We start from the raw sequence: 27,423 nt of genomic DNA, 5'->3' as shown, positions 1-27,423 counted from the left end.
AAAAGCCTTCCAAGAATAGACTAAACATCCATCCATACTTGTTTTGAAATACTGCATATTTGAACAAAGTTTAAAGCAACTTATAAAAAAACCTTTTAAACTAAGTATTTAAAATTTATTCTATTTTAAATCTGATTTTCGACAATAACTGAAATTGTAAAAGCTTTAATGTACTGTAAAAACTAAAACCAAACTTATGTAATGGGTCATGGGATTCAATTCATTAAAGAAGTTTCAATTCTTTCGTGAGTTATTCGTAGAATAACCACATAAGCATCCCTCCCTCTTTTTTAATTTTATAATGTGATAAAACATTGAATTCATTAATTGTACTGTCATAAAATATGTTATTAAAATAAATTTTAATTGAATACTATCTGCTGTAATTCATATATTCAGTTATCTTTTGAAAAATCGGTGAACTTATTTATAGCAACAACGAAATTAGGACAAATTACTTTACGAGTAGAAGATTATGGTTGTGTTTTTTAATCCTAATTATTAAAAGATAATTGAATATTTACTATTTTTAATATACACCTAGACAAGAAATTTTTATGTATCAATAGTTCCAATCATGCAAAAAAAATTTCGTTAAAAGATAGAACAATGGATTAGCAGTATTAGGAAAAAGATGAACTCTTTGAACAACACTACCTTTGAATTGTTCTACAATTAAAAAAAAGAAATGTGTATATAAATAATATGTAATACTAAGTGAATTGAAGCGATCAGAGTGCTCTAAATTTAAAATATTCTGCTGAAAAATTGGCTACTGGAAGACTTCATTTTAATCCTTATCAAAAGTATTTATGAAAAAGAAACAGAATTTATGTAAAAATTGATTTGAACTGATCACAAATGAACAAGACGTTTTAAGCACCCCAGCTAAGGAACATAAGTATTCCACGAGAATAATATAATCTAACAGGAACAGCAGGTCAGTCGAAAATAGCGTTATTTTGACAAAAATATCGCTTTTACAAAAATTTAATTTGACTTGTAACAGTTGTTATTATAATTAAAGTGGATTGAATTAAAATTTACTTGCCATTAAGCACACTTTTAAAATATAATTTTTATAATTATAATTTCCATACAAGTGTTTGATTCACAATACTGGTTAAATTTTTCCCACTGTAGCGCTGACTTATTAATTTTAGAATTCAATATAGATAATTGCTTTTTACGACAAAAGTATGAGATTTTGTACAGTTACTTTTAATACGATTAGCGGTTAAAACTAAAATTTTCAAGGAAATATTATTAATAACACAGCGGGGTTTTATAACTTAGCATACCACCAAAAAAAATTAATCAAATGAAACTCCAAATATCTCATTGAGATGTTGTGAATCAGTCCTGATTTTAATACCATGTGTTTAAATGGTTTTTTCGTACTCTTTCTTCCAGAAAGAATTGATCAAAATTTTTGTAGCTGATGCGTTAAGTATTGTACTGTAGAGCGACAATTTATCTGAATCGGCTTTTGAACATTATGCCAGAGCTACAACATATCTAGTATCAAATTTCTACTTTACGTACTAAAACTAAAGCTTTGTGTAGACAAGCTTATTTTTATAGATACTTCATACAAATATCGTATGTATTTATAAACTTCCAGGTAAATTATTTCGATATTTTTATCTTAGAGACCATTCAGAATTTTATTCTAATCTTGAAGAACTAACTAACATTTCCCAAGGTTTGATCGAAAGCCATTTTTCTTCATGGAACGAAATCTGTTGTCAATAATGATCGCAATATTAAATGAAATAAACACTATCGTATGTTTTTTTTGCAATATTCATAGTTTCCATTAATTATTCACTGATCGCTGCGCACCGAGATCAGCGTGTTACATCTTGTCAGCCATCCTTACATAATAATTTATTAAGTCACGTTGTTTTCATTTGATAAGCAGTTATTCATTAAAAACTTTTCTATTAAAATATGTATATTTGTTTTAAATTAATCAAATCAGAATCAATTTAAAAGACTTGCATGCTTTAATGCAGAATTACACTGTGTGACTACTTGTTAAAAAAAAAAATTTTCTATCAATTTTTTGATATTTTTCTAACAATAAAATTAAATTATAAATATTTATTTAAAAAAAATTTATATAATGAAATCAAAATAAATAAACTTTTATATTTATAAAACAAAATATAAAAAAAATCGTACTTTAAATATGATAAAAATATATTTAAACATTTTCTTTTTTATAATGGGTTTTCCATTAGTAGTGTCCGAATTTTAATCTTAAACAAGTTGTATATGAGATATCTTTAAAATTTCATGTAGAATATTTCATGCTATTTTGTGTGATATTAGTATATAATACTAGGCAAATGATACTCGCAGCTTCGCTGAGCAGCGTGATGTGATTAATATTTAGAAAAAGTCAATATTGAATAACGCATACAAATTATTGAACTGTTTTACCAAAATTAGTATTCACTTCGAGCTACTGATTGTGTATTCGTGAAATTAATTGACTCATATCTTTAGTATGAGACAATAATTCATCGTTTGATAAAAATTTTAAATCAACTGATTCAGTAAATAATTTATTTTCATGAATCAGTTATTTTCATGTGGCTGGTATTATGTGTCACACAAAATTACTTGAAATACACTTTCAAATTACAAAAATATCTCATTTAAAATTCGTTTAATAAAAAGATCGGATCATAGGTATAAACTCTCTTGACGGAAAACTCTTTAGTTTTTAAATAACCTAAAAATGCAAACTTTTTTTCATGATACAATATCAAATAAGAAATTTAAAAATTGTAAATAAAAACGAAACTATTTTCATATAAACAAAACATATATGTATGTCTAAAATTATTGAAATATTTTATATATTCTCTAATAACAACTAATATCAAATATTATTTTGTATTGGTTTTGTTTGTTAATATTATATAATATTAAAAAAAAAATTATATACATTGTGCTTGTATTCCATGGTAAATTACAGTAATTGTCAAATATTTTTTAGATGGTTTTTTGCTCAAAGTATATTATCCAATTTACTATTGAATTCAGCCCATATTTTTTAATATCTCAAAAAAGATAAAAAATTTATAGTTTTTGAATATTGTATATAACAAATTTATAAAGTAATCAAATAAATGAATAACTTTAATATGTATACACAATCATTTGTTTATTAATAATGCCTTACCGTATCATGGCTTTATATCATTTAAGGTTAAATAGCAGTATCGAAGCCAAACTAGTCGAATTAGCAACAATTTTTTGCACATAATTTCATAATATTCATATATAAATATTATCGAAGATAATAAATGAGAACTCTAGGATATATCGAAATAAATTTCGATTTTTGCCCCAATTTCCTAGATCAGTTTTTTGTATTTTTAAAATACGTATTTTCGACTACCAAGTAGTCATCATCAATGAGAATTAGCTCGTGATTACTCTTATTATGAATGTTACTCTTTGCTAATTTGGTGCAGTCCGCCACCATCATTAAAATTTTTTTAAATTTCATCATTAAAATTTTGTCCTATCTCTATTGATTTACAAGATGGATCCTACGGACTCATGACCCAATTCACGTATGTTGCTCATTTACGAACTCAAGCTCACTTTTTATAAAGGGTACGCTATAAAAATTTTAGCTAGATATATGTTTTCGATTTTGAGCTATTGTGTTGACAGACAGACGAACAGACGACCGGAAATGGACTAATTAGATGGTTTTATGAGCAGCTATACCTAAAATCGTATTATCAATATTTTTAAGCTTTACAAACTTCTGTCTAAACTTAGGATACCTTGATATATATTTCATATGCACAGGGTATAAAAATTATTGAAACAAGTGAAAACAAACAATTGCCTGAGTTAATTGTTAAAATACCATGTACAGATAGTGTTGATAACAAATTCGTTTTTTTTTACGTCATATAAGTAAAGGAAAATAAATAAACAAAGACACATATAATATACGTAACGTATAAATTTAAAATATAAACAATAGGTATCTGTATATACCTACTGTATAATGTTTCTAAGCTAATTTGCGACCTCACGGGTAAACAGTGATGTTTACGCAAAAAAGTTTCAAATAAAAATTGTCTATTTTTTCATAAGGAACACATAATTTGAGTCAAAAACATTTATTTTATGCAATTGCATATCTACAATGTGTACCATCATACAGAAACGCAAGAAAAGTTAATCAAAATTCTTATATAGATTGTTTTCTTTATAATTATCTATACACTATGGCGATTTCGTTTATGTTTCACTAATTGGCTTTTAGTAGTACATGCTTTATCACAAAGATCACATGAAAACGGTTTCTCTCCAGTGTGGGTTCGTTTGTGACTAATGAAACTGCTTTTCTGATTGAATGCTTTGTTACAAAAATCACATGAAAATGGTTTTTCTCCAGTATGAAGACGTTTATGTTGAATTAAACAACTATTGCTGGTTAATGTTTTATTACAAATTTCGCATACAAATGGTTCGTCTCCAGTGTGAATTCGTTTATGATTATCGAAAGTGATTTTGTGATTGAATGTTTTATTACAAATATCACATGCAAATGGTTTTTCTATGGAGTGAATCCATTTATGTTGAATTAAACGGTTATTGCTAGCAAATGTTTTACTACAAATATCACAGGAAAAAGGTTTTTCTCCAGTATGAATTCGTTTATGATTATCCAAACTGATTTTCTGATTGAATGATTTATTACAAACATCACATGCAAATGGTTTCTCTCCAGTGTGGATACGTTTATGTGCAACTAAAATGCTTTGTTGAGTAAAGTTTTTATTACAAATATCGCACGAAAATGGTTTTTCTCCAGTATGGATTCGTTTATGATTAATCAAACTGCTATTCTGATTGAATGATTTATTACAAATATCACATGAAAAGGGCTTCTCCCCAGTGTGAATACGTTTATGAGCAACTAAAATGCTTTGCTGAATAAATTTTTTATTACAAATATCGCATGAAAATGGTCTTTGTTCAGTGTGAATTCGTTTATGATACATTAAATGGCTTTTAGTAGCACATACTTTATCACAAAAATCACACGAAAAGGATTTTTCTCCAGTATGAATCCGTCGATGTTTAACTAAATTGCTTCTACCAGAAAACGTTTTACTACAAATATCGCATGAAAATGGTTTTTCTCCAGTGTGTATTCGCTTATGTTCACTTAAACTGCTTTGATGATTAAAGTTTTTATTACAAATATTACATAAATATGGTTTCTCGCCGGTGTGAATCCGCCTATGATTAACTAATTTGTATTTGTGTTTAAATGTTTTATTACAATAATCACATATAAATAGTTCTTCTAAGCCACTTTCATCTTTAATAACAAGTTCTGTACTTAATTGTTTTTCAAGTTTAATATTTTCGTTATTGAACGTAAGTAAATGTTCCTCTTTGCCATAAATTTGTTGATGCTTCATGGTAATACTTCTGTCGTGCACTATTTCTTTCACCGTAACGTTATTGTCCTCCAGTATTTCATTTTTAATGTGCTCCTCTGCCAATATTGGTACATTTTCCTCTAATTTTTCTTCTTTAATTAATATTAAATTTGTATTTAGTTGATTTTCAAGTTTAGTATTTTCTTCACTGGTAAGCAAATGATTATTCATATCATGAAATGAATCACTTATCATTTTTTATATTTTATTTTTCGAATCGAGTACAATATTTTTGTGACTTTTATGACAGAAACCAATTAGAAACTATGACGAAAGACCAACAGTGACAAAGCTGACAACAATGATACATTGACAAAGTCATTGACACTTGGAAAAACTGACAAGCAAAGAAAATCCTTCTTACGCCACATCTGTCGGTGATCAAGAATTATAATAGAAGCTTTGATGATTTTACACTGAATTTCACGCCGCAGTATTTGGAAAGAAAACATTACAACATTTCTGCGACCCCACGGATAGATAGAGCTAAATCATATCAAGTCGTTCATTTAAAATTGAGCGTTTTCCGTCAATTTAAAAACTATGTAAAAATTATGGATTTGGTAACTTATAATTGTCTACATTATTTTTATTAATTATAATAAATGAAACAATTTATTTTAGAAAGAAAAATTTGCTGATCTTGGGTGTTGTAATGAACAGAATTCAACCATAACCTCATATGTAGTGAATGATTTAAATAAACGTATAAATGATGTTTTAATTTTATTTTAAAAGTAGATAAATGTTTATATTATTTTGATACATTCCAGGTAAACGAATGTACTTGGTAAATTGTCATTACTCTGAAAAATTAGAACGTTTGTATTTAAGTGCGAAGAAAACACCAGATTCTGAATATAACATATATTTACCAATATCAAGTAAAGAAAGTTTACCGTATTCAATTTTGAATAAATATGTGAATGTATTGAGTGAAAATGCATTGGAGAAGTCGTAAGTGAATTTGGACCCTTTCAATTTAAGGTTTTATTCTAAATTTGAGTTTATTTTGTTACAGAATCGTCTTAGCTTTCTGTACTCAGGATACTAAATGCATTTATTACAGATTAAAAGAAGGTTTGCCTGAATAATATAAAATTTCGATAAGTTTCTGATTCCAAAGCACAGACATAGTAAATAAATATTTGGCTATGAAATCCGTGTTCCAAAGTCAAGTAAAAGTTTTTGGAAACGCAAAATTTATTGGGAAATTCTCTTTCTGTGTATTCAAACGTTTTTCATTTTAAAAACAATGTTAATAATTTGTATTAAATAATTGGGAAATTATATTTATATTAAAAATCAATAAACAAAGTTTACAATAATTAAAAATTTGTTTTATTCAAGACTCCTTGTTTTCTGTACGTTAGAGAATACCCAAGCGAAGAAGTAAACTATTTTGAGTAATTAGCAAATAAATTGTTGAATGCTGTCTTTTAGTGTATAGCTAATAGCAGCTCATAGAATTGAATATCTTACAATTTTCGTAAGAATAAATTTTTCGTAGAAATAAACATTTCTTAGAATATTTTTGATATTGACTTTATAATTTTATATTGATCAAAAATCTAAAAATTTGTTTTTACGTATGACATTCTAGAATATTTATGTGCAAGCAGCTGAGCAAAATAGAGAAAAAAATTGTTTCCTATAGATGTTTGGCTCAATTTTCTGAAACTAGTCTTCCAATCTAAAAATCAACCAGAGTTTAGATCAGAAAGTGTGTTTCGAGATACTTCTAGGTGCTTTTCGTGCCGGGATTGAGGCAAAATTTCTAAAACTAAACACCCAGTCAATAAACGAATCCGATTTCTGAACTTTTTGTGCTAAAATAACTAATGTTCTAAGTGTTATCAAATTCTGAAACAAAAAAAAAAAAAAATTTTTTCGTTACGTTCTCTTTTTTTCAAAGTACGTCTCTTTCTGTAGATACCTTCTCAAAAAATTATGAAAAATTTTTAAAATTTGAGTTATCCCTATCCCTATCCCTATTCTTATATATTATAAATGTGAAAGTAAAGATGTTTGTTTGTTGGTTAGGCTTTAAGGAATGGTTTTTAATGAAACTGTACAGCAATATAGCTGATATATCAGAATAACACATGAATTATAATTTCTAAAGATATATTTAAAAAAATAAAAAAATTTAAATTTAATTTGACATTTACCATTTTTCACAGAAATCTTTAATTTATTGGTTTTTACTTTTAATCCCAGTGAAGCGGGCGGGTATCAATCTAGTTTTTACCTAAAAATTGAAAATTTACGAGTTTACGAGTATATTGCATAGAGATAACATCGAAAATTTTTGAGGTCTTTATTCTGTCTTTGTCATTCATTTACATTACCTACGCAATAATTTTGTGAGTTCTATGATATGCACTTTACGACTTCTCATTGTTGAAAAATCTCAAACTCCATTTTTCCCTACGTAAAAAATGATGTGGATCATTTTTCCACTTACAATTGCAAACCTCAATGGAAAACTTATTTGTCGCTATCTTATTCAAACGGAAAATCTATCAAATTTCCACTCATTCTGTATCTATCAAAATTAAATGCATTCCTCATTTTTCGGAGCGCATAACACATATTTTCATTAGACACTCGTCTTTTTAACACCAATTAATTAAACTATAAATATTGTAAGAAAGTTTTGTAAAAAATTCGATTAAATAATAAAATTAATTATACCTACTGTTAGGGTTTTCGTTAAAGTTAAATTTATAAATTATAGTCAGAACGTGTATATAGTTAAAAGCTTAAAAGCATACATTCTATCCGATTTTATGATTGTGTACTAGTATTTATTGAATAGGATTTAATTGTATTTTGTTCATTATCCGGTCACAACGCAACGCTCATGAGCAAAACATAATCTGACATCTAAAAACCATGTAGATGTTCAATTTGTTCAGATCAGTATTAATTCATTAAAACGCATAGTATAGTGACATAGTAGCTCTAAGATCTACTTATCTATTATAGCTCATTTATCGTCATCCAGCGTCAGAGCTGTAGTAATCATAGTGTGTTGTTAGAAACGTTGCACTGTTCGATGTATACACTCATAAATCTATTTGTACATCTATTCAAATAAATAAAATAATACTGCCGGATTTGTTTGTCCAAGTTTATCCCAGAAATCCAGACTAACGTCGTTGGCAGCAGAATAAGTTATATTACTATGGGAACTGACAATAAACATGCTTAGACATCTTAAAAATGCATTATTAATTTTTTATAGACAATTTTTAACCTTAGAAGATATACAACTTGCCTATAAGTATCATAGACTTGGAGTATTTGCAAAAAAGTGCTTCAAAAATCTTTTTTTCGCCTTAAAATATATGTTAAGCTAGTTTTAAAGCATAAAAATGAACTAAACTATGACATATATACTATTTGTATGTGTTTTATGAAAATATATTTACGTCCTTCTTTTGTAAGCTGTATTAATTAGCACTTAATTTGAAGCCTTTTGCATTTATAATCATCATATCATTCTACCATAACGCATATAGGCAACTTGGATGTCTTTAAAGGTATGTGAAATTGCCTATAAAAAACATTAAAGAATCCTTTTAAGCTCATTTCTGCACAAGTTTGTTTGTAATTAATATATATACACAGGCTGAAGTGAAAAATGTTGGTTGTATAGACGCATATCTTACGCAGGCATTAAATTTGACCCAGGTTTTCAGGATTTATGAAAAGCTTACTCTGTCCATATTTGGTAATACATATATGAACACTTTAAATTAGAAAGTTGTTATCGCTTAAAAATGCAACATTTTTTCTAATTTAAACCGGAAAATTCAATACCCATATAAGATGTGAGCTCGATTAAATTTATTTTTCAAGTTTCACGCATATGCCAAGTTAAAAAAGACACCCTGTAAATATTTTGTATTCCTGTTTCGGAATTTGAAAAACCTGTAATATAAGGAATTTTGTCTCAAAAATTACAAAAATTGTTCATTTAATGATTGGATAAGTGATTTTTCAGGTATCATATAAATCCTGCACGAAAAGCTTTTATTTCGGAACGATTCTAGAGACATCTTGACAAATATACATAACTAGTTGTCAAATGATCTGGATTTAAAATTACTTTTCTTTTTATCCAATTCAGAAACAAAGAAATTTCGCAATTTTTGCAATTTTCTTAAAGACTACCTTACATGGTTGACCTTCGCCTTTTTACTTTCGACTTTTCTTTTCCTTAGTACATACTTAGTTGATACCGAGCATATCAGTATATTAGTATATCATGTAATTAAAATAGAAACCAAACCCTCGACCAAAGAGGGGTGTTATAAGTTTAAGGAGTTTATTTGTGTGTCTATCTGTGATATTGTAGCTTTTTACTTTTTAAGAAAAGATCATGTAAACATTTCGAGCTCACAAAATCAGTAAATATATATTTTATAATTTAGAACGTTATATCGGAATAAAGCCACAGACTCCGGAACTGTTCTCCCAAATATGTGACAAATGTTCACACTATGTTCACATATATCATTCAATTTTTTGGTACATAAATTGATGAAAAATTTTCACAACTACAGTTATTATCGATTATAACATAAATATCTCTTCTATACTACACATGTGAAAGTAATGAGTAAATAACAATGTACAGAAAAAAATACTATAATTTTATACAGAGTATTTTTTTCTCTTTTCCTATGCATATACATACAATTTATTTGTATGGCAATAGTATACGTGTTTATACATACATATACACACATGTTACTTTAAAATTGTATGCGTGAATTTATATATATGTACACGAATCTAGTAGGACAAACAACCATAGCAGTAATAAACAAGCTGTTCGTGTGACTACGACCGTTATGGTAGGCCCACACGATACCAACTTCACACAGACTTCTATAGAATTTTGTCTGCACAACAAATCAGTGCAAACAAAAGTCGGTATGATGGTAAAGTCTGAGTTAAAAAAGTCTGAGCACGGAAGTTGGAAGAATTCCCATACTAATTATAAGTCAGCACGTATACATTTCGTCATCATATTTACATGAAGATTTTTACTCAGACTTTCAGTCTGTACAGATATCTCTACAAACAATAGTCTATATCGTGTGGACCCACCATTATGGTCCACATACTCAACTAATCAAATGATAAAAATAACTTTCCCTATAACTGCAAGAAACACTGCAATTTAAATTGTTATATTGGAACAGAGATGTGTAATTTAGAGGTTAAAATACGCGCGTTCTTTACATACAAGAGGTACTAAGATCAATATCTGCCGTTATAAAATTATCTAATTCAATTATCGTTAATATTTGTGTAAATATTAATTTTACAGAAAATATGATCAGAAAAGTTCTATGCGCTGCTTTTGGTACTCTTTTCAACACATTTTGATGTTATTAGACAGAGATTGGTACAAATGCAGAATCGTTATTACCTTCCTTTCATTCATGGAAAATTTTGAAGGAAAAAATTTCTTTGAACACACACACATAAATCAATCTAAAATTGGTGTTAATTGTCTTGACTATGAAACGTAAAGATATGCTGAAAATTACAATTTGGATTTTCGGGCCAATTTCAAGAACTTTCCTATACTGGGAACTTGGAAGTTAGTTAATATGAGTTAAATATTAAAAAAGGATTTACCAAAAATTGAATGATATGTGTGTTTATTTGTCCCAGATTTGGTGAAACAGTTCCGGATTCAAATTCTTTATCCCATAGCAGTATCCTGAATTTTAAAATACACTTTTACTAGATTTGTAAGTTCGAAACGTTCGCAACATCTCTTACAACCCATTGGTAATTGATAATATCAGCTGCTCATAGGTTATTAGCACTAAATTCGAATAAACTAATTTCTTTACTCAAAACGAGTTAGTTAAAGGCGGATTGAAAAATATACGAAATTTTAATGAATGTCATTCACTTTGAGTTGTGGTAAATTTTTACGTTTCACAGAGATGCTACTTTGGCCTTGCTTGACGAATGTATCTCGGATGCACATACCAGACTCTAAATTAACGGCGAGAATCAAAAATTTATGTGACTCTGAGTGAAGGAGATAAATGTAAAATATATAATTTACCTGCGTTTCCACCATTTATTTACAATGAATAATTCTGATTCGCGACAAATTTTTGAGTTACACGAATAATTTTGGGACAATTCTCGGCATATTTTAAGCTCAATTAGAGTCACGCTCTCACTTACGTGACTCTAATATGACGCCTATGGTCATACTAACTTAACATGAAGATACTAGGCCACGTAATTATGCAGAGCCGCGGTTAATTTCTGCGTTTCACGGATAATTAGCGAATTTGCTAGAAATTTAGCATTTGTTAGAAATTTTAATTCTACATGGAGTATTGTGTCTTATTTTACGAGACGCATCTATGACTGGAATACAGCCATCATTCTATTTTGCATGACTCAGGGTCGTGGTAAAATTGTCTCGAGGAAAATTACTAGTAGCTTGTGGCCAATTACTATTTTTGTTTGCTGTTGTTTGAAACCTTGAAAAAAATTAATTAGTCTGCTAGCCTAACATGTATTATTCCCATTGTATGACGTATTTGTTACTGCTATAGGAACTTGGACTGTATGTGTGCATGTATTAGTGAACGAAGCAAACAAGCCAAGCTAACTAAACGATAGAAGATGTACATAATAATATTTGTAATGTGCGCAACGTGTTTGGCGCATGAATCGAAGAACAGTAAAATTGCATATAGAATAGAATGAACGCAACGCGACGCGAATGGTTGTCGGCGCAACTACACACTATAGACTTACGCACACATACTTCTAATACTAGCGTGTATGTGTATTTATTGTAAGCATAAAATAATTCGTTATTTTGCTTTATGGTTGATATAACTTTAGGCAATATGAATACCATCAATGTTAAAATAATGATATATGTTGATTTTTACTCTTTGGGTATTTAAATCGCAAAACAATGTTTGATTATACTTATATTGTAAAATTGAATGGGAAAAAGTGCAGGGCTTTTGATAGCCGCTTGGCGGATTAATTATGAGTATGTATATGTAAAAATCATCAAAAAATGCAAGACTATTTTACATAAAGTAGCTTATATTGTAAAGAAATGTTGTTTCGATGTCTTCTTGTGATCTCCACCATTGTTTAAATTTTAAGTGAATTTAACATTACCACAAAATACATCTGTCATTAAAAGTTAAATAATCTTCCTTTAAACAGGGAATGAAACTGGCTCAATTAATCTTTTTTGCAGAAAGGTATAATTATTATAAATTCAAATTAATCCTATTTTTCAATGCGTCTTTCATAATCAACTCGTGATCTTTCATAATCAAGTCGAAATGTAGTTTATTCGATTTTTCAGCTGATAAAACTGGCAAACTACTAACTGAATATTTTCACTCTTTTATATTATACAGGTATTATACAATATGAAGTGCGAAATTGAAGATAAAACTTCTTTTTACGTCGATTATTTAATCTTTTGTTAGCATTTATCCCTGCGAACAAACAAATAGTGAAAAACGTGTGTAGAAACAAATAGTGCAAAACGAATGAAATTTGTTATATGTCAATAACCTTGTTCATGTGAGCTTTGCAGAATTGAATAAACCTCTGCGGAAAATAGCACATTTTTATAATTATGGTGGAAGCGCCGATAAATAATTTATAACAATAAATCTTTGACTCTTCTATGCGCTTCCACATTTTTATAATGATTTTCTACAAAGTCATTTAATTCACAGCTATTTGTATGGACCACTTGGTGCACATTGGACAGCCAATAAATAAAATAACGAATTAACGGATGCCTCCAACAAATATATTTGTAATTGAACAGTGTATATACTAGTGCTGCTCTCTTATAATACTCGATCTAAGCACAAGGCATTTATAGTCTTCACATATTGCATTGAAAACATTATATGATGATGATGATAGTTTAGTTGTGTCGCGCTGGGCTTAGAGTACACATCGACGTAACACAACTGTATTTAACTTTATTATATTATACAATTTTAATAAATAGCTTGAAACTAGTATTATTATAGTTTACAAATTCTTTAATTACTCCAAATAAATATTTTAATTCATATTATTGTTACCGGAATTTGATTTATATTTTGAATCAAATAAACAAAATAAGAATAAAAACATTTTTAAAAGTACACAATTTTATAAAAATAATAAATAAATATTTAGATAAAATTATGATTTTTTTTTCCTTCAATAATGTGTAGTGAATGTGTTCACTGTTACTGTTCAGTTACAAGCCGGTTGTCTCTCAGTCATATATAAACAATACTACTACGGCCATACTATAAGCATACATTCATAATAATATACGTATATTTATAGTGGAACTGTTTTAGTTGCCTTGCAAACGAGACACAACGTGGTGTATTTTTCACTACTCCAGCAGTCACATTGGATTTCGAAGAGAGTGTGTTTTTTTAGTTTAGAGAGACAATACTAGTGAGTGTAGTGTGTATTATAAATGGTAATACTTGATACTTTTCTCTGTTATAAAATCGAGAATAGTAGGAGAGAACCGTTTTTCGAACACAAAACATAGCCCTGTACTATTTATACGACGCTATATGACTTATTGTACGTTTTATATTTTCCATAGTTTTTCCTCTAAAACGATCAATAAAATTTCTCAACCATTTATTTTTTATCACACCAGTGTTTTTATAGTGAAATATTTTTAGTGTTCTGTCAATTTAATAAAAAAAAAAAGAAGCCATGTGTTTTGTCATATGTTTGTTGTGTTACAATAATTAATTACTATATTCAAAGGTGCCAAATTTATTTTTAATAAAAACCCTTATCAAATATAAAACAAACCGTTTTTTTAAGTTTTTTTTCTTTGAAAAATCGACGATTTATATTTTTTTGTTGTGTAGTGTTTTTTATGTTGTTTTTTTAGTTTAATTTGTGTTTGGTTTTAAGTTTTATTGAAAATAATATTTTTGTTAGTTTATTATTTGTTTTTGTTCTGTTTTTTATTATTCGTTATTGTTGTGTGAACTTGGCTGATTCAACATGGATATATTACCAAGTGGGAACATCTTCAGGGAACTGCAGGATATTCATGATACCGGCTTCTTTTCGGCACAAACGTCATTAGAAGACCATTGGCAACAGGTAAATTAATTAAAATAATAAAAATAACAAACTATTTAAACATTAATTATATTAAGTACATTAATTATAATATTATTACAGTTAATTAATTAATAATAATGCATTTATTTTATTTAAATAAAATATGTTTGCTTACTTCTTGTGATAAGAAAATAATCTACTTATTGATTATACTTGTTATAAACACTAAAAATTTATTCTTTCATATCATAATACATATACTACAGTCATTTAAAACACATTTTTTCACCAATCTCTCAAAAAATGTGAACAAGGTAAACTTTTGAAGACATGTAATATTAAAATATCTTTTGTCTTGAGCTTCAAAAACAGATGATTTTAATCATTTTCAATTTTTAAATAAAGTTTTTTGTAAATATTTGTTTTTGATTAGAAGTAAAATCCAACTCCGTTACACTAAAAGCAAATTTTTCTGTAGCTATAAATCAAAAACATTGAAATTATATTCATAAGAAAGCTTTATTTTTCTTCTTGAATTTTGCGATTTGAGAGGTGAAAACCCAAGACGCTTGTAATAATACTTGATTATTGCAAACACAATATATTGAATAGTATTAAATTACAGTTTTTTAAATTAAATATTTTGTTGCGTTTTTATTCGTAATTAATGAGCTTTTAGTAAATTGTAAAATGGATTTAATATTAAAAATGTTTTCTTTTATAAATATATTTTTTTGGTATTAAATTACTAATCGTAAATACCGAAAAATTGTTTTTAAATATTGCAATTGTTTTAAAAGTCACGAAATGGCGGAAATATCAATTTACACATGGATATATATTATTATTTTTTACGTGTTTGCAAAATATTCTTTGAATTTTGTTATTTTTTTTCGTCGAAATCAGAATTTTATGATATCTGATTTTGGAGCACTTACAAGTATATTGTAATGTGTAACATTTTTAATTGATTCTTAAAGGCTTCTTTAGCAAAGGGAATCATTTGCAAAATCATAAAACTATTCATCTTTGATTCTTAAGGACTTCATTAATAAAGACTCTGTATTAAAAATAAATGATTACATAATAAAATTATTCTTCCTGGATTCTTAAGGACTGTTTTTACAAATATCTGTACTAATAGTAAAAGACAACGGTATAATAATTAAATTTCAGGCAGAGCTCTGAATTACACTAATAAAGTCTTTAAAATGGCCTAAATGATATATAAAATTATAAAACAATTGTATAATACATAGTAGCTATATTAACAAAGGAGTATTAGCCAGAGCTCTTAATGGGACTAATAACGCGTTGAAAATGACTGGAATCATTTATAAAATTATAAAACTATTCATCTTTGAGTCTTAAAGACTTCTTTAATAAATATCTGTATAAAAATGAAAGACACCGGAATAATAGTTGCTATTAACAAAGGAATGTCAGCCAGAGTCTTTAATGGCACTTATGATTGAAGAATGGCTTGAATTATTTTTTAAAATTAAAAAAGTATTCATCTTTGATTCTAAAAGCCTTCTTTAACAAATATCGACAGAAAATTCTCAATTTGTGTATACTTATTATGAATATAATAATACATTAACCAAAAAAATTTGAAGTCTCTAACTCGTTAAATACAATTAAAGTTCGGATAATTAACATGGAGAGTATAGGATAGGTTGCGTTTTGTTGTGTTTTTAACAAGTTTTTTAATTCTAGAAGAAAACTAGATTTAAGATATTTTCAAAAAACTAACTGAACATTCATGAATTTGTGCATGTGAGTTTAAAAAAAAAACAAAACTATTGACCGCTTCATTCTTGAGATATAATTACTCAATGATATTTAAATATTTTGTATAACAAAAACAATTATATTTGGAGTATATAACAGAGATGTCTATTATATACAGAATTACATGTTTATGTTTATTATCATGCTATTATCATACAGAATACGTGATAAATGGATAGTCGAGTTAAAAACATGTTAAAATTAATACTTATTTGATTTAATACGTACATACCACTGCTGTATGATGTAGTACACTATTTTTACAATATTGTACAAAGACAAATACCTTAACTAAAGATTATCAGACAGTCCTTCAGTAAATTTTTTTCGAATTTCTCTAAGTTAAAATACGTAAGTTGATGGAAAATAATGACATTACCAATCTCTAACTATCTTCAAGTTTATGGTGGAAGCGCCGAGAAATAATATATATAATAGTAAATCTACCAATATCTATTAGTCAATCTACCAATATCAATTCTTTAATCATAAATCTCTGTTGAGTTTCCCGTTTTGAATTCCTCTATTTTATTTATTTCAAAGCATACACGAACGCGCAATTTTAGTTGGAATTTTTTTAATATATGGTAATAAACCTAACTGTTCATTACCTAATCACAAGTTAAACTCACAAAACAATAGTCAACTTAACATTATGAGAACCTTCTTTAAAAAAATGAAATAATATTCTAATTTAGTTTTTATGTTAATTAATCGTATCATGCGTGAACAACGCCAGACTAACACATTCACATCTGTTAAGCATATAGCTTTAAAAATATAATATAATTCTCTCCGCAGTCCGCATATAACTATAAACTGCATCAATTGATTTAAAAGTCATTCTAAATTTGAACATTTAAAAAAGAAATGGTAGGATAACAAGCCTAAACATTTTAACATGAATGTTAAGTGGTTCTCAATTCCATATCCATGTTTTTTTTTATGTTATAAATAAATAAAAACAAACTCGTCGTATTATACACAAAACTTTCTTTCAAATATAAGACGTGCTTAGTATTTCAAAAATTTATCGGATATTTCTGATCAAGCTATTTTGTTTGATACAGTAAAACTTCGGTAGGTGTTTTAGTACATATATTCTTTTTTTGTTCATATTTAAATAAAAGATATCAATTTCAAAAAATTATATAATTTGTATTAAGGTAGTATGAGCGCCAAGGCAATTTTAGACTTAGGGTTGAAATTATTTGTACCACATTTTCAACTTTGATGATGAATTTTGTTATAACTTCATGAATGTAGACGAAAAATGAGGATACAATTTTTCAAAATCTGCCTTGGTTTTCGAAATTTCGATAGCTCAATAATTAAACAAAATTTTTATTCAATTTTCGATATATTTAAAATTACTCCAGATATCGAAAAATTTTATTCTTACTTTTCGTCTTATATTGTCAGTTACATCAAGTTATAACATAATTCATCATCAAAATGGAAAATATGTGTTATTTTTTCTTTTCATTAAATTAAATGGTTAGTTTTTTAATTTCCATCGACTAATCTCCAAATCTATGAAAACATATCATCCATCTACCGTTTTCCCATAATACCAATGTGAAATATGCCTACTTTTGAAGCCATTTATTCATTTAAATAATCGGGTAATCTCCCTAAAATTTTCAGAATTGATTACGACTTAGTCCAACTTCATATAAAAAAAAAATCAAGCCTCTTATCCAAAATTTCCCTAGCGTTTGTACATCCTTAAAAAGTCATAGGCTGTGGGGCAGAAAGGAATTTGTCGGACACTATGACAACTTGATAATATTAATAATTATTAAACAGTAAAATATTTTGCTCGACAAAAATACTGCACCGATGAGCTTGAATACGACTTCGAACATGCCGTACTTAATTACTTTTGCCTTTCAATACATATGTAATTCATTTTCATAGTGTCCGGCCAATTCCCTGTTATGTTTTTTCAGACCGATAGCTTAAATACGACGTCATCGTAATCATTTGAGAACGCAGGGCTTTCGAAAAAAGAAGTAGAGAGAAGTCTGGTAGATTCACCAAAAGGAAACCACTCACGAAATTCAAGTATCTATGTATTATATTGAAAATTACTATTTTTGTGAGACCGTCTAATGTTGTAGTTTTGCTTATTTAAATAACTAGTATTGACTGATTAATTAATTCATTGTTTTGTCTAGAATTAACTATCACAAAAAAATTTTCTTTTGTTTAAATTAATTTCGCGGTTTTTACATATAGTCTGAAATAGGGTAAATGAACCTTCTTTTTTACTAATAATATACCGGCGAGGCGTATGAAAGATGATTAGTCTTTTTTTTATTATGTCGGTGGTAGTATGTACTATTTTTAAGATGTTTAAACTTTGTTGAACACATGAAAATGATTTTTAATTTATTTTCTTAGTACTTACTTTTATTTTCGTGTAAAATTTAAGTTAGGACATCAAGATGCTGTCAATGTATTAGTTAAGACATTTATGTATTAGTTAATAGGGTAAAACTAGTAGGGGCTGATGTTTTTTACGAGGTACTTTCCCATAGAGATACCTAAGATCAAGAAGGCTTTCGTTTTATAACAAGCAAGAATCTTGATTTTTATTGGATCATAATCTTCGTTATTTTTCAAAAACTTTAAAGAGAAACCAATATACCATTTTTACAAGAGTTGAACCAGGCTCTCCAAAACTTTGAGCTTTTACTTTAAAGGGTCCAGGATTCAGTTATTGGGTACAAATTTCTATTTGTATGACATTATTTTTATTTTTTTAAATAAATATAAATAATTGGTTATAATTCTAATTTCATGATTACACAATAAATAATATTTAAAAAAGGGGGTGGGGTAAAAAATATAGATCACCCCCGAAATATCAGTCGATCAAATAGTCTAATAAATAGAAAAACTAATCTCTTCTTGGCCACTTGTTAAGTTCGAATAATAACATTTTTACGGAAGATCAAACATTTCGTATGATTTTGTCCAATAATCTTTACCCGTGTTCTTCGCCGGGCAATGCTCTAACATTATCACCACAAATTTTTTTCAGCTCATATTAAATGATGTTAAATAACATTGGTTTATTGTTTTAAAAAGTTCGTTTGTTATAAACAATAATTTCGAAAATGTATGTAGAATTAACATTCAAACTATGTACGTATGGTAACTTGTGCTAGAACAATAGATTTGTTTTGGTTCGTTACGCACCAATTCATCAAAAAACAACTAGTTTTTGCTGAATTTTTTACGTATCTAAAAATGATAAATGACGTTTTCTAATTGTTTTTCAAAAATAGTGTAAATAATCTTATTTTTTCAGTAGCTAGAACCAAAATTACATGCAAGGTTTGTGCAACGAAAAAATGTAACTTTTTATTATTTCTAATTTTAACCTAAAACTGTTACTTTTATCTCCGCTAAATTTAATCCCTGCAATATTTCTAGCATGAAGTTGTTACGGGAATAATAATCGAATAAAAATTATTTTTCGGGCTTTAAAATGAACAAATGGATTAATTTAATTAAAATAGGTTGTTAATTACCTTATTAATAGTTATTAAATATGCTTAAAAAGTTATTAATCGTGAAAATTGAGTATTTCAACGTTTGAGGTTATGGTGGTCATTTTTAAAACACCTTTAAATCTACAAAATGAGTACATCTATCTTCTGATCCACGAGTAGGCCTTGGTTTGCGTGTTTTTGACCATTACGTTCATTCTGTAATCCACGAATTTATTTATCAATGCAAAAACACCATAGGAAAATACCGTATTTCCGTTAATTAACGAAAAAATCGTTAATTTTTCACCATCTCCGCTAAAAGACTCGTAATTTACGTAAAAATGCTTTAATTTGGTTTTTTGTACAGATGTTCTAGACGCATTTTTAAGAAAAGTTGCTAAAGTGCAAATTTTCTAAACAAAGAATTTAGAGTTCGGTTCCCATAATCATGTAAATTGACCATATCCTCTATTGTAATCAAAAAATATTTATTCATAAGAACTCCATTTCCCATTTTATTTGACTAAGAAAATTCGCCAAGACTACGCAGATCTTGCCTGATGCATTTTTCATGTATACATTTGGACCCGTATCTTTCTTATTGGGAACAACTTACTTTCAGTCATTATTAGAATCTAAGGATGAATACCAGACAATTTTTGATTTCGAAAATGTCCTGACGAGTAGTGTTTCGCATTCATAATGTACTAAAGTATTTACGTAATATAAGTTTGATACAACATTTTTTTTTTAAATTCTAAACATGCATCAGCGTGTCTTGAAGGGAAAATGTGAATTTAGGTAGACGAGGGTGCAAGCTATGCAATAAATTTATTTTACAATACTATGTTATTTTTACCATCGGTGTAATACATTGAATTGTAATTAGAAAAGGATAACGCTATAAAAGTTTTATAAGACTTTATCTACCCGTTTTAACCTATACACAGTGTAAATAGTGTACACACTTGGGAATAGAAAGAACGTATCTAATATCTTCTATATTCAACACACACACACATACACAACAAGATTCGTTCAATAAACGGAGTAGACACGAAACAGTGTATTACTATCTGAGGGTAAATGTCTTATGTATTTATCTACCTCGAAAGTAGACATGTTTCCTTCTATGCAGTTTTTTATATAGTTTATTCAGTTTGGTTTCCAACTTGTATTTATAATGTTTGAAATATTCTTGTAAAAAAGCAACATTTTGTATTTAATTAAGAGAGGAGTATTGATTAGTAATTGGCGATGTTTTACGAGTCCCGAAGTTAGAATTTGGCAAAATTTCTTTAAATGTGTATATCTAATTTTCATAATAAGAAAATGACTGTTTTAAAATATAAGATGGTTGTAAGAAACTAACTCACCCGATCTTTAAATTAACCCGATTCTACAATTTTACGGGTCAAAAAAATAGCGTTTATACAAGGTGTAGCATTTAAGATAAAGGCCCCATCATATTTTCGTTATTTATAAGAATATCGATTTGAAATTTTGCAGCCGAACTCAGAATTTTAAACTCAGCTTACTACAAAATGGCAAATAGGGCTGATTATTAATATTTTGCCTAGCGCTAGAGATGGTTAGAGATATCGAAAAAATTTATTGGAAAAAAATTGCTTAGAAGATTTGTTTATATCAATATACCGATTTTCATGACAAAATATTCATTTTTAATTTTTTTCATTATTTTGACCACTTAATCCATGAACCATTTGGAGCTGTTATAAAACAGCGGGAGTGCCCAAGCCGCAACAATTTTGCTAACATAGGCCTTTGCAATATAAGATCTTCGGAACGCCTATTGGTTGTAAACAGAGCATAACTATCTTATAGTACCACTTTTCCGCCTCTATCTAAGATTTGGCTTTTTTAAGATGCCTTCATTGTGCCATTATTTGGTATAGAAATGTCAAATAAAATTTATTGAATAATAACAATTAATTAAACTTTGTTGAATTAGAAATTTTAAAAATAAAAGACGAAATTGCATAAATAATATTTTTCTCTCTCCGTGCGGAAAGTGTCAACTTTCGTCACGCTGTGTTTAACAAAGTTGCCGCCTCCCGCCTTTGTCGAGTAGAAAAATAGTATACACAAATAGTAAAAAACGTATGAGATCTCATGTTTGTCACCCTAGGCTTCTTCCCTGGCGACAATGAACATGAGATCTGAGATACTCTTTACTTTTGCTCCTTAGATGTGAAATATACTATTATTAAATGTAAAACAACAAAATAACTTATTGAAACTTGTTACAAAATAGTATAAAATTTTCAATGTAAACCATACATTCAAACCATAGACATATATGCACATCCCTAAAATTATATTAATAAATTACCAAGAAACTACTGAAATAGAACTCAATCACGGTACGAACATCATAGACTAGAAAAACACATAGACTAGAATCTAGATATCTTCATTTAGTGATTCCTTTATATGTCAATTTATGCTATGAAATGATTTGTTCAATGTTTTTATGAACGACTTGTTTAAAAAAAATATTAATAATTTTAAAAAACATACGAATTATGAAAAAGGTGTAAGTAAGTTAAAAGTGTAGAGCAATGCAACGATCTAATGAAGAAGTACATAAAATAATATTTTTACATATATATGTATGCATTAAATTGCAAATATGTGTGTGTGATAACAAGTTTGTTTTATCTTTCCTCTTTATTATACCAATAGAAATCATTTAGATCTCTTCTGATAGAGAGTTGACCTTGTTTGTGACATTATATATGGCTAGCCATTTTCTCTCTTCACTTCACTCTATAAAAGATATATTGAGTTGAAGAATAAGAAGAATTTTATTCAATAGAAGAAATTGTTGTTTGTACATTAGTATCATATAGTAAATACACACATAGAGATGAAATAAACTCTAAAGTTTTTTTTTATGAACACGTGTTTGAAGCTATTATATTATACCTTCTCTTATTCTGTTACATAGTAAGACAAGGTATAATACATAAAATCAAAATTAACAACTTTTGTTTGAAACATTTTTTCGTAAACATCACTGTTTACTCGTGAGACCGCATATTATGCGCAAATTGTAGTATTATATAGGTATATCAGTTATGTATGTGTGACATGTATGTATGTGTAATGTGATAGAGTAATCAACACTGTCTATACATGGTATTTCAACAATTAACTCAGTCAATTGTTTGTTTTCACTTGTTCCTGTTATCTTTAAAATACGTCTGTGGATACTTTTGTAATATAAATATGATTACAAGATATTTTGTTAACATAAAAATTGCTTTGAACATTGATTACAAGTATTCAATATGGTGTAACAACTTTTCATTCATAAAATGATTCATAAAATAATATGATTTATGAACAAAACCACATTGACAATCAGTTTTCAGCCTACCTTTCATAAGATTTTCATCTCTACATGTGTTCTGTACTATATATGTGTGTATGTATATATATTTAGTTCAGTTGTACTAGTGAACGAATAGGAATAGATGGACATAAACAGACTGACTGACTATCTGTTTTTCATTTAATATCCATTCCTAAACCACATACATACTTACATAACACCAAGACAACGAATAGCAGGCTGCACCCCACATTTATGTTTTCACTAAATTACTTTTCAGTAATATTAAGCTTTTTATATTTTCTTCTACACTATATTATCTATGTATTTGTATAATGTTATACTTAAGAACATTTTTCTCATTTTCCACCTAAGGCGGTTACTTGATTTGAAAGTATTAATTTATTGTTACAATACATTGGGTATATATAAAAGGCATTAACATTGCTGACAGCATACAACGAAAAATAAATGTATAAACTAAATTTTCACATACAGAGTGTCACAAAAGCTAACATTTGAAATTGTGTGTTTATTACTACTTTTTAACCGACTTCAAAAAAAAGGAGGAGGTTATCAATTCGACTGTATTTTTTTTTATGTTTGTTACCTCAGAACTTGACTGGGTGAACCGATTTTGATGATTCTTTATCTATTTGAAAGCTGGTGTTTCTCGTGTCAGATGAAGTGGAGTTGTATGCGAGCTCCAAGGCCCATCTAATTGATCAAGAGATGAAAGTGAAGTACGAATTTAGCGGCTGGGCTAAGCGGGAACAAGCATAGTATGTTTATTTATGAAAAGGAGCCGCACACGAGCGTAGCAATCTCCAAGAGGTAGAGCAAGTTATTATCAAATAAATTACAGGTGAAACGAAGTTCACCAAGTCATCTAGAAATAATTTATATAGGAAAACAACGTTTGTCGGGTCAGCTAGTAGAATTATAAATTTTAATGTACATTTAATTAACTCTATAGATTTTAAAGTACATTCACTAAAGTATTATCATGATTTACGATACTAATGTGATATGAAGTGGTTTTTACGAAATATTTCGTTCATAAATTCATAAATTTGACGAATTGGTAATTAGGACTTAAATGTATTTATAAAAAGTCGATTACCGTTTAAAGAAACTTAGTTATGTCTAGACAATCTGTCTTGATTTAATTGATAATGGGTACAACTATATTAACCGGCCATAAAACTTGGTACTAAACTTCTTTAATGATATTTTTAAAACCATAATTAAAACCAATATTAAAATCTTATCTAAAACCACGTGCACTTGACTTGTTTTAAAAGTCACTGTAGTAAAGTATTATATAATAATAATTACCGTTAAATTTTTTTGTTTCAGAAATTTTTTGTTTGTACATTAATGTTTAATTCAGTAGAAATGGTTAAAGTATTGGTTAAAGAAAAAACCATGTAAAAAACCTTAATAATTATTAATACGTTCTTTTTCAAACGGAAGTAGTGGGGAAAATATTATAATATCCGTTGAATACCACAAAATAATGTCACCCTATATTATTATCGGATGTACAAAAAAAAACTCGGATTTTTATAGTTTTAATTAATATAAAATATTACTGTACGGATCACAATACATTTTATTGTGAAATAAATAATTAGCTTTTGTGTTTCGTTATGTTGTTTTGCATGTAATTAAATGCGTTTTTCTTTTTTTAAGTAGAGATTAACTTTTTTTTACATATAAGTCGATATTTCAACGCAATTTTAAATTGTTTCCATTATTCTGTAATATTTTATTATACAGGGTGTCAACGAAAAGATTTTATAAATAAGTTCTCGATTTTTGTTAAAATTCAAAAATGTTATTGGCAAGGATTTCAGTGTCATTAATTTATGATTATCATTAAATTCAATAAGGAATATCGATGATTTTTTTTTTTTGCTTTAATAAAGGCTCATTCATGTTACATAAACAGCAAAGAAAAACTATTTTTCGAATAAAAGCTAACCAAGATTTGTTCGAATCTCTTTCTAGGAAAAAATAATTTAGCATGGAGTTTGTAATAGCTTCTTACATATGAATGCAACTTGATTGGTATCTTGAAGTCCACTTTCTGATTCTGAATTGGTTATTAGCGTAACCAAAGTATAATAAGATCAAAACGAAATAAGAATCAGCAGGTTTTAACGTTCTTAGGGACCACAGAAGATGGAATTCATACTTTCCAAATTCTGTGTAGTGTATCTTAAGAACCAATCGATCCATTTCATTTTTTATCATGGTTACAAAGAAAATTTTCACAATGACACCCTCTATCACAAGTTAGGGGGTGCTATTTGAAATTTCAAAGTTGGGGTGGGCGAGGGTGAAGTTACGAAATCTAAATATCTCTAGATACCATATTTGAACTTTCTCGTCGGTATCTAAATCAACTTGTTTTCACTCAAAACAATAATCACATCAGGCAAAGAGCTATTAAGGATGGATTCTTTTGAAATGAACACACTGTATAAAATCTATTAAAAGTAACATCGCTACAATGTATAACGCAAAATTATCTTGAACACACATTTTAATTAATGGTCTATTTTAATAAAATATATCAAATAAACAAGATAAAATTATCAAACGTATTTGGTTTGTTTCGTGATTAAATTAAGAAAATTAAAACGATAGCCTGTTGTATTAATTTGATGACTATACCGCAACGATTTTTGTATAAATTTACAAAAATAATTACTAGTTACTCTACCATGACATCGAGAATTAACAAATTTTTTACTTTATATATTTTTGATTTCTTACTCAATGATTGAATCGAACTAAACAAAATTTTTACATACAAGTGAGTAAGAGATGAAATATTTTCAAAAAGGGACATTTTTTTAACGATTTCTGTACTATTTTTTGGTTAAATTTAGGTTCTCCTCTGTCAGTGTCGTATTAAAATTTTAGACAGCATAGTCGACCGCCGAGAAATCTCCATATAAAGAACCTCCCACAAAAACATTTTTTTTTATTTCACCTAAAAAAAATCTTTGATCAAAGTTCCCGCGGTGGACAAGTGAAGAAATAGAAAGAAAATGGAACTGGGTAGTCTAATTTTTGATCATATGGCACCCGTTGGGGACCTCCCGTAGATTTACGAGGACTAAAAAAAGTGCCAATGTCTACCATGGCATACGGGGAGCCAAGTCCGACTCTGCTTAAGTGGAGCTCCACCAAAAATACACCTACGGAGCACAGCTGTTGTAAGTGTGGCACTGACCAACATATGTCAAAGTTTTAGCCTACAAGCAGCTTTTAGCAACTATTTTTAGGTATTGAAACGGAGGCTTTCTAGTCAATGTTAGACAAAAATTAGAAACTTTAAACTTCGAAACTTTTCATAAACTTGGTATAAATCGATTCAACGCATGTTATAAGCTAAAATTAATGTTATAATTTAAACTGGAAAATCCCTGTTAACCACAAAAGATCGGGATTTTCGGTTGCCTGAATTCACCATAACACACCCTACTTTGAGTAAGCTCTTAATGCTTAAGAATTCTTTGTGAAAAAAAATCAGTTTTTGGCGCTAAGGTGGAGGTCAAAAATATTATTAACTGAATTATACCTTTTTCGCTGGTATTTGGAACTGTAAGTAAAAGCTTAAATAGTGGATAGACCAAGGAACCAAGGACGAACGAAAAGAAATTCGTGATAAACATTGGCTATAGATGGCTCGGCTGCCCATTCCAATTTAGAGTTCTTCAAGGGGGAGTTAAGACAATGCCATGTTGTTTTATACGATCGAATCACAATAAACGCATAGCCCCACGTTGAACAACTTTACTGTATCCGAAGCTTTCAGCGGTGACCAGCATATGATGCCACGGTAGACTTAAATAGCGAAAATCGTAACTCTTATTGCGGGTGGTGTAATACGTGAGTGTATTTGATTTAGTTGGTACAGTAAAATTTCCTCAATAATAAAATAAGTATCGATAAATGATTTATCTATCGCATATAATATGTCATCCAATCAATTGTTACATTTGTTGTTAAACAATGTATGTATGTCTATCTACACTAAACATACATACATGTGTACATAGATTACAAATGTCCTATGTAATTTTGACAGATGGGAGAATAATAAATGTTCAATTGTTTCGCATGT

General features: G+C 28.3%; 3 protein-coding genes across 3 annotated transcripts in view; 2 read left to right on the top strand and 1 right to left on the bottom strand.

Moving 5' to 3' along the window:
• Positions 1 to 4,256: 4,256 nt before the first annotated feature.
• Positions 4,257 to 5,850, bottom strand: LOC123296148 (zinc finger protein 271-like). The gene has a single exon (XM_044877609.1). The coding sequence runs from the start codon at positions 5,685 to 5,687 to the stop codon at positions 4,257 to 4,259; it is 1,431 nt and encodes a 476-aa protein (XP_044733544.1). The 5' UTR covers positions 5,688 to 5,850.
• On the top strand, positions 5,796 to 6,757 carry LOC123295670. The gene is made up of 4 exons (XM_044877091.1): positions 5,796 to 6,055; positions 6,117 to 6,198; positions 6,266 to 6,449; positions 6,514 to 6,757. Exons 1-4 carry the CDS (start codon positions 6,047 to 6,049, stop codon positions 6,584 to 6,586), a joined length of 348 nt encoding a protein of 115 aa, XP_044733026.1. The 5' UTR covers positions 5,796 to 6,046; the 3' UTR covers positions 6,587 to 6,757.
• Positions 6,758 to 14,467: 7,710 nt separating this feature from the next.
• LOC123295523 (Krueppel-like factor 7) overlaps positions 14,468 to 27,423 on the top strand; it is an 832,728-nt gene continuing 819,772 nt past the window's right edge. The window contains exon 1 of the mRNA XM_044876903.1: positions 14,468 to 14,666. Coding sequence (XP_044732838.1) covers positions 14,565 to 14,666 — 102 coding nt within the window. The 5' untranslated portion in view covers positions 14,468 to 14,564. The remainder of the gene's footprint in view (positions 14,667 to 27,423) is intronic.

This window comes from Chrysoperla carnea, chromosome 3 (assembly GCF_905475395.1).
Source record: "Chrysoperla carnea chromosome 3, inChrCarn1.1, whole genome shotgun sequence".
Lineage (NCBI taxonomy): Eukaryota > Metazoa > Arthropoda > Insecta > Neuroptera > Chrysopidae > Chrysoperla > Chrysoperla carnea.
This window is presented reverse-complemented; position numbering and strand designations above follow the sequence as displayed.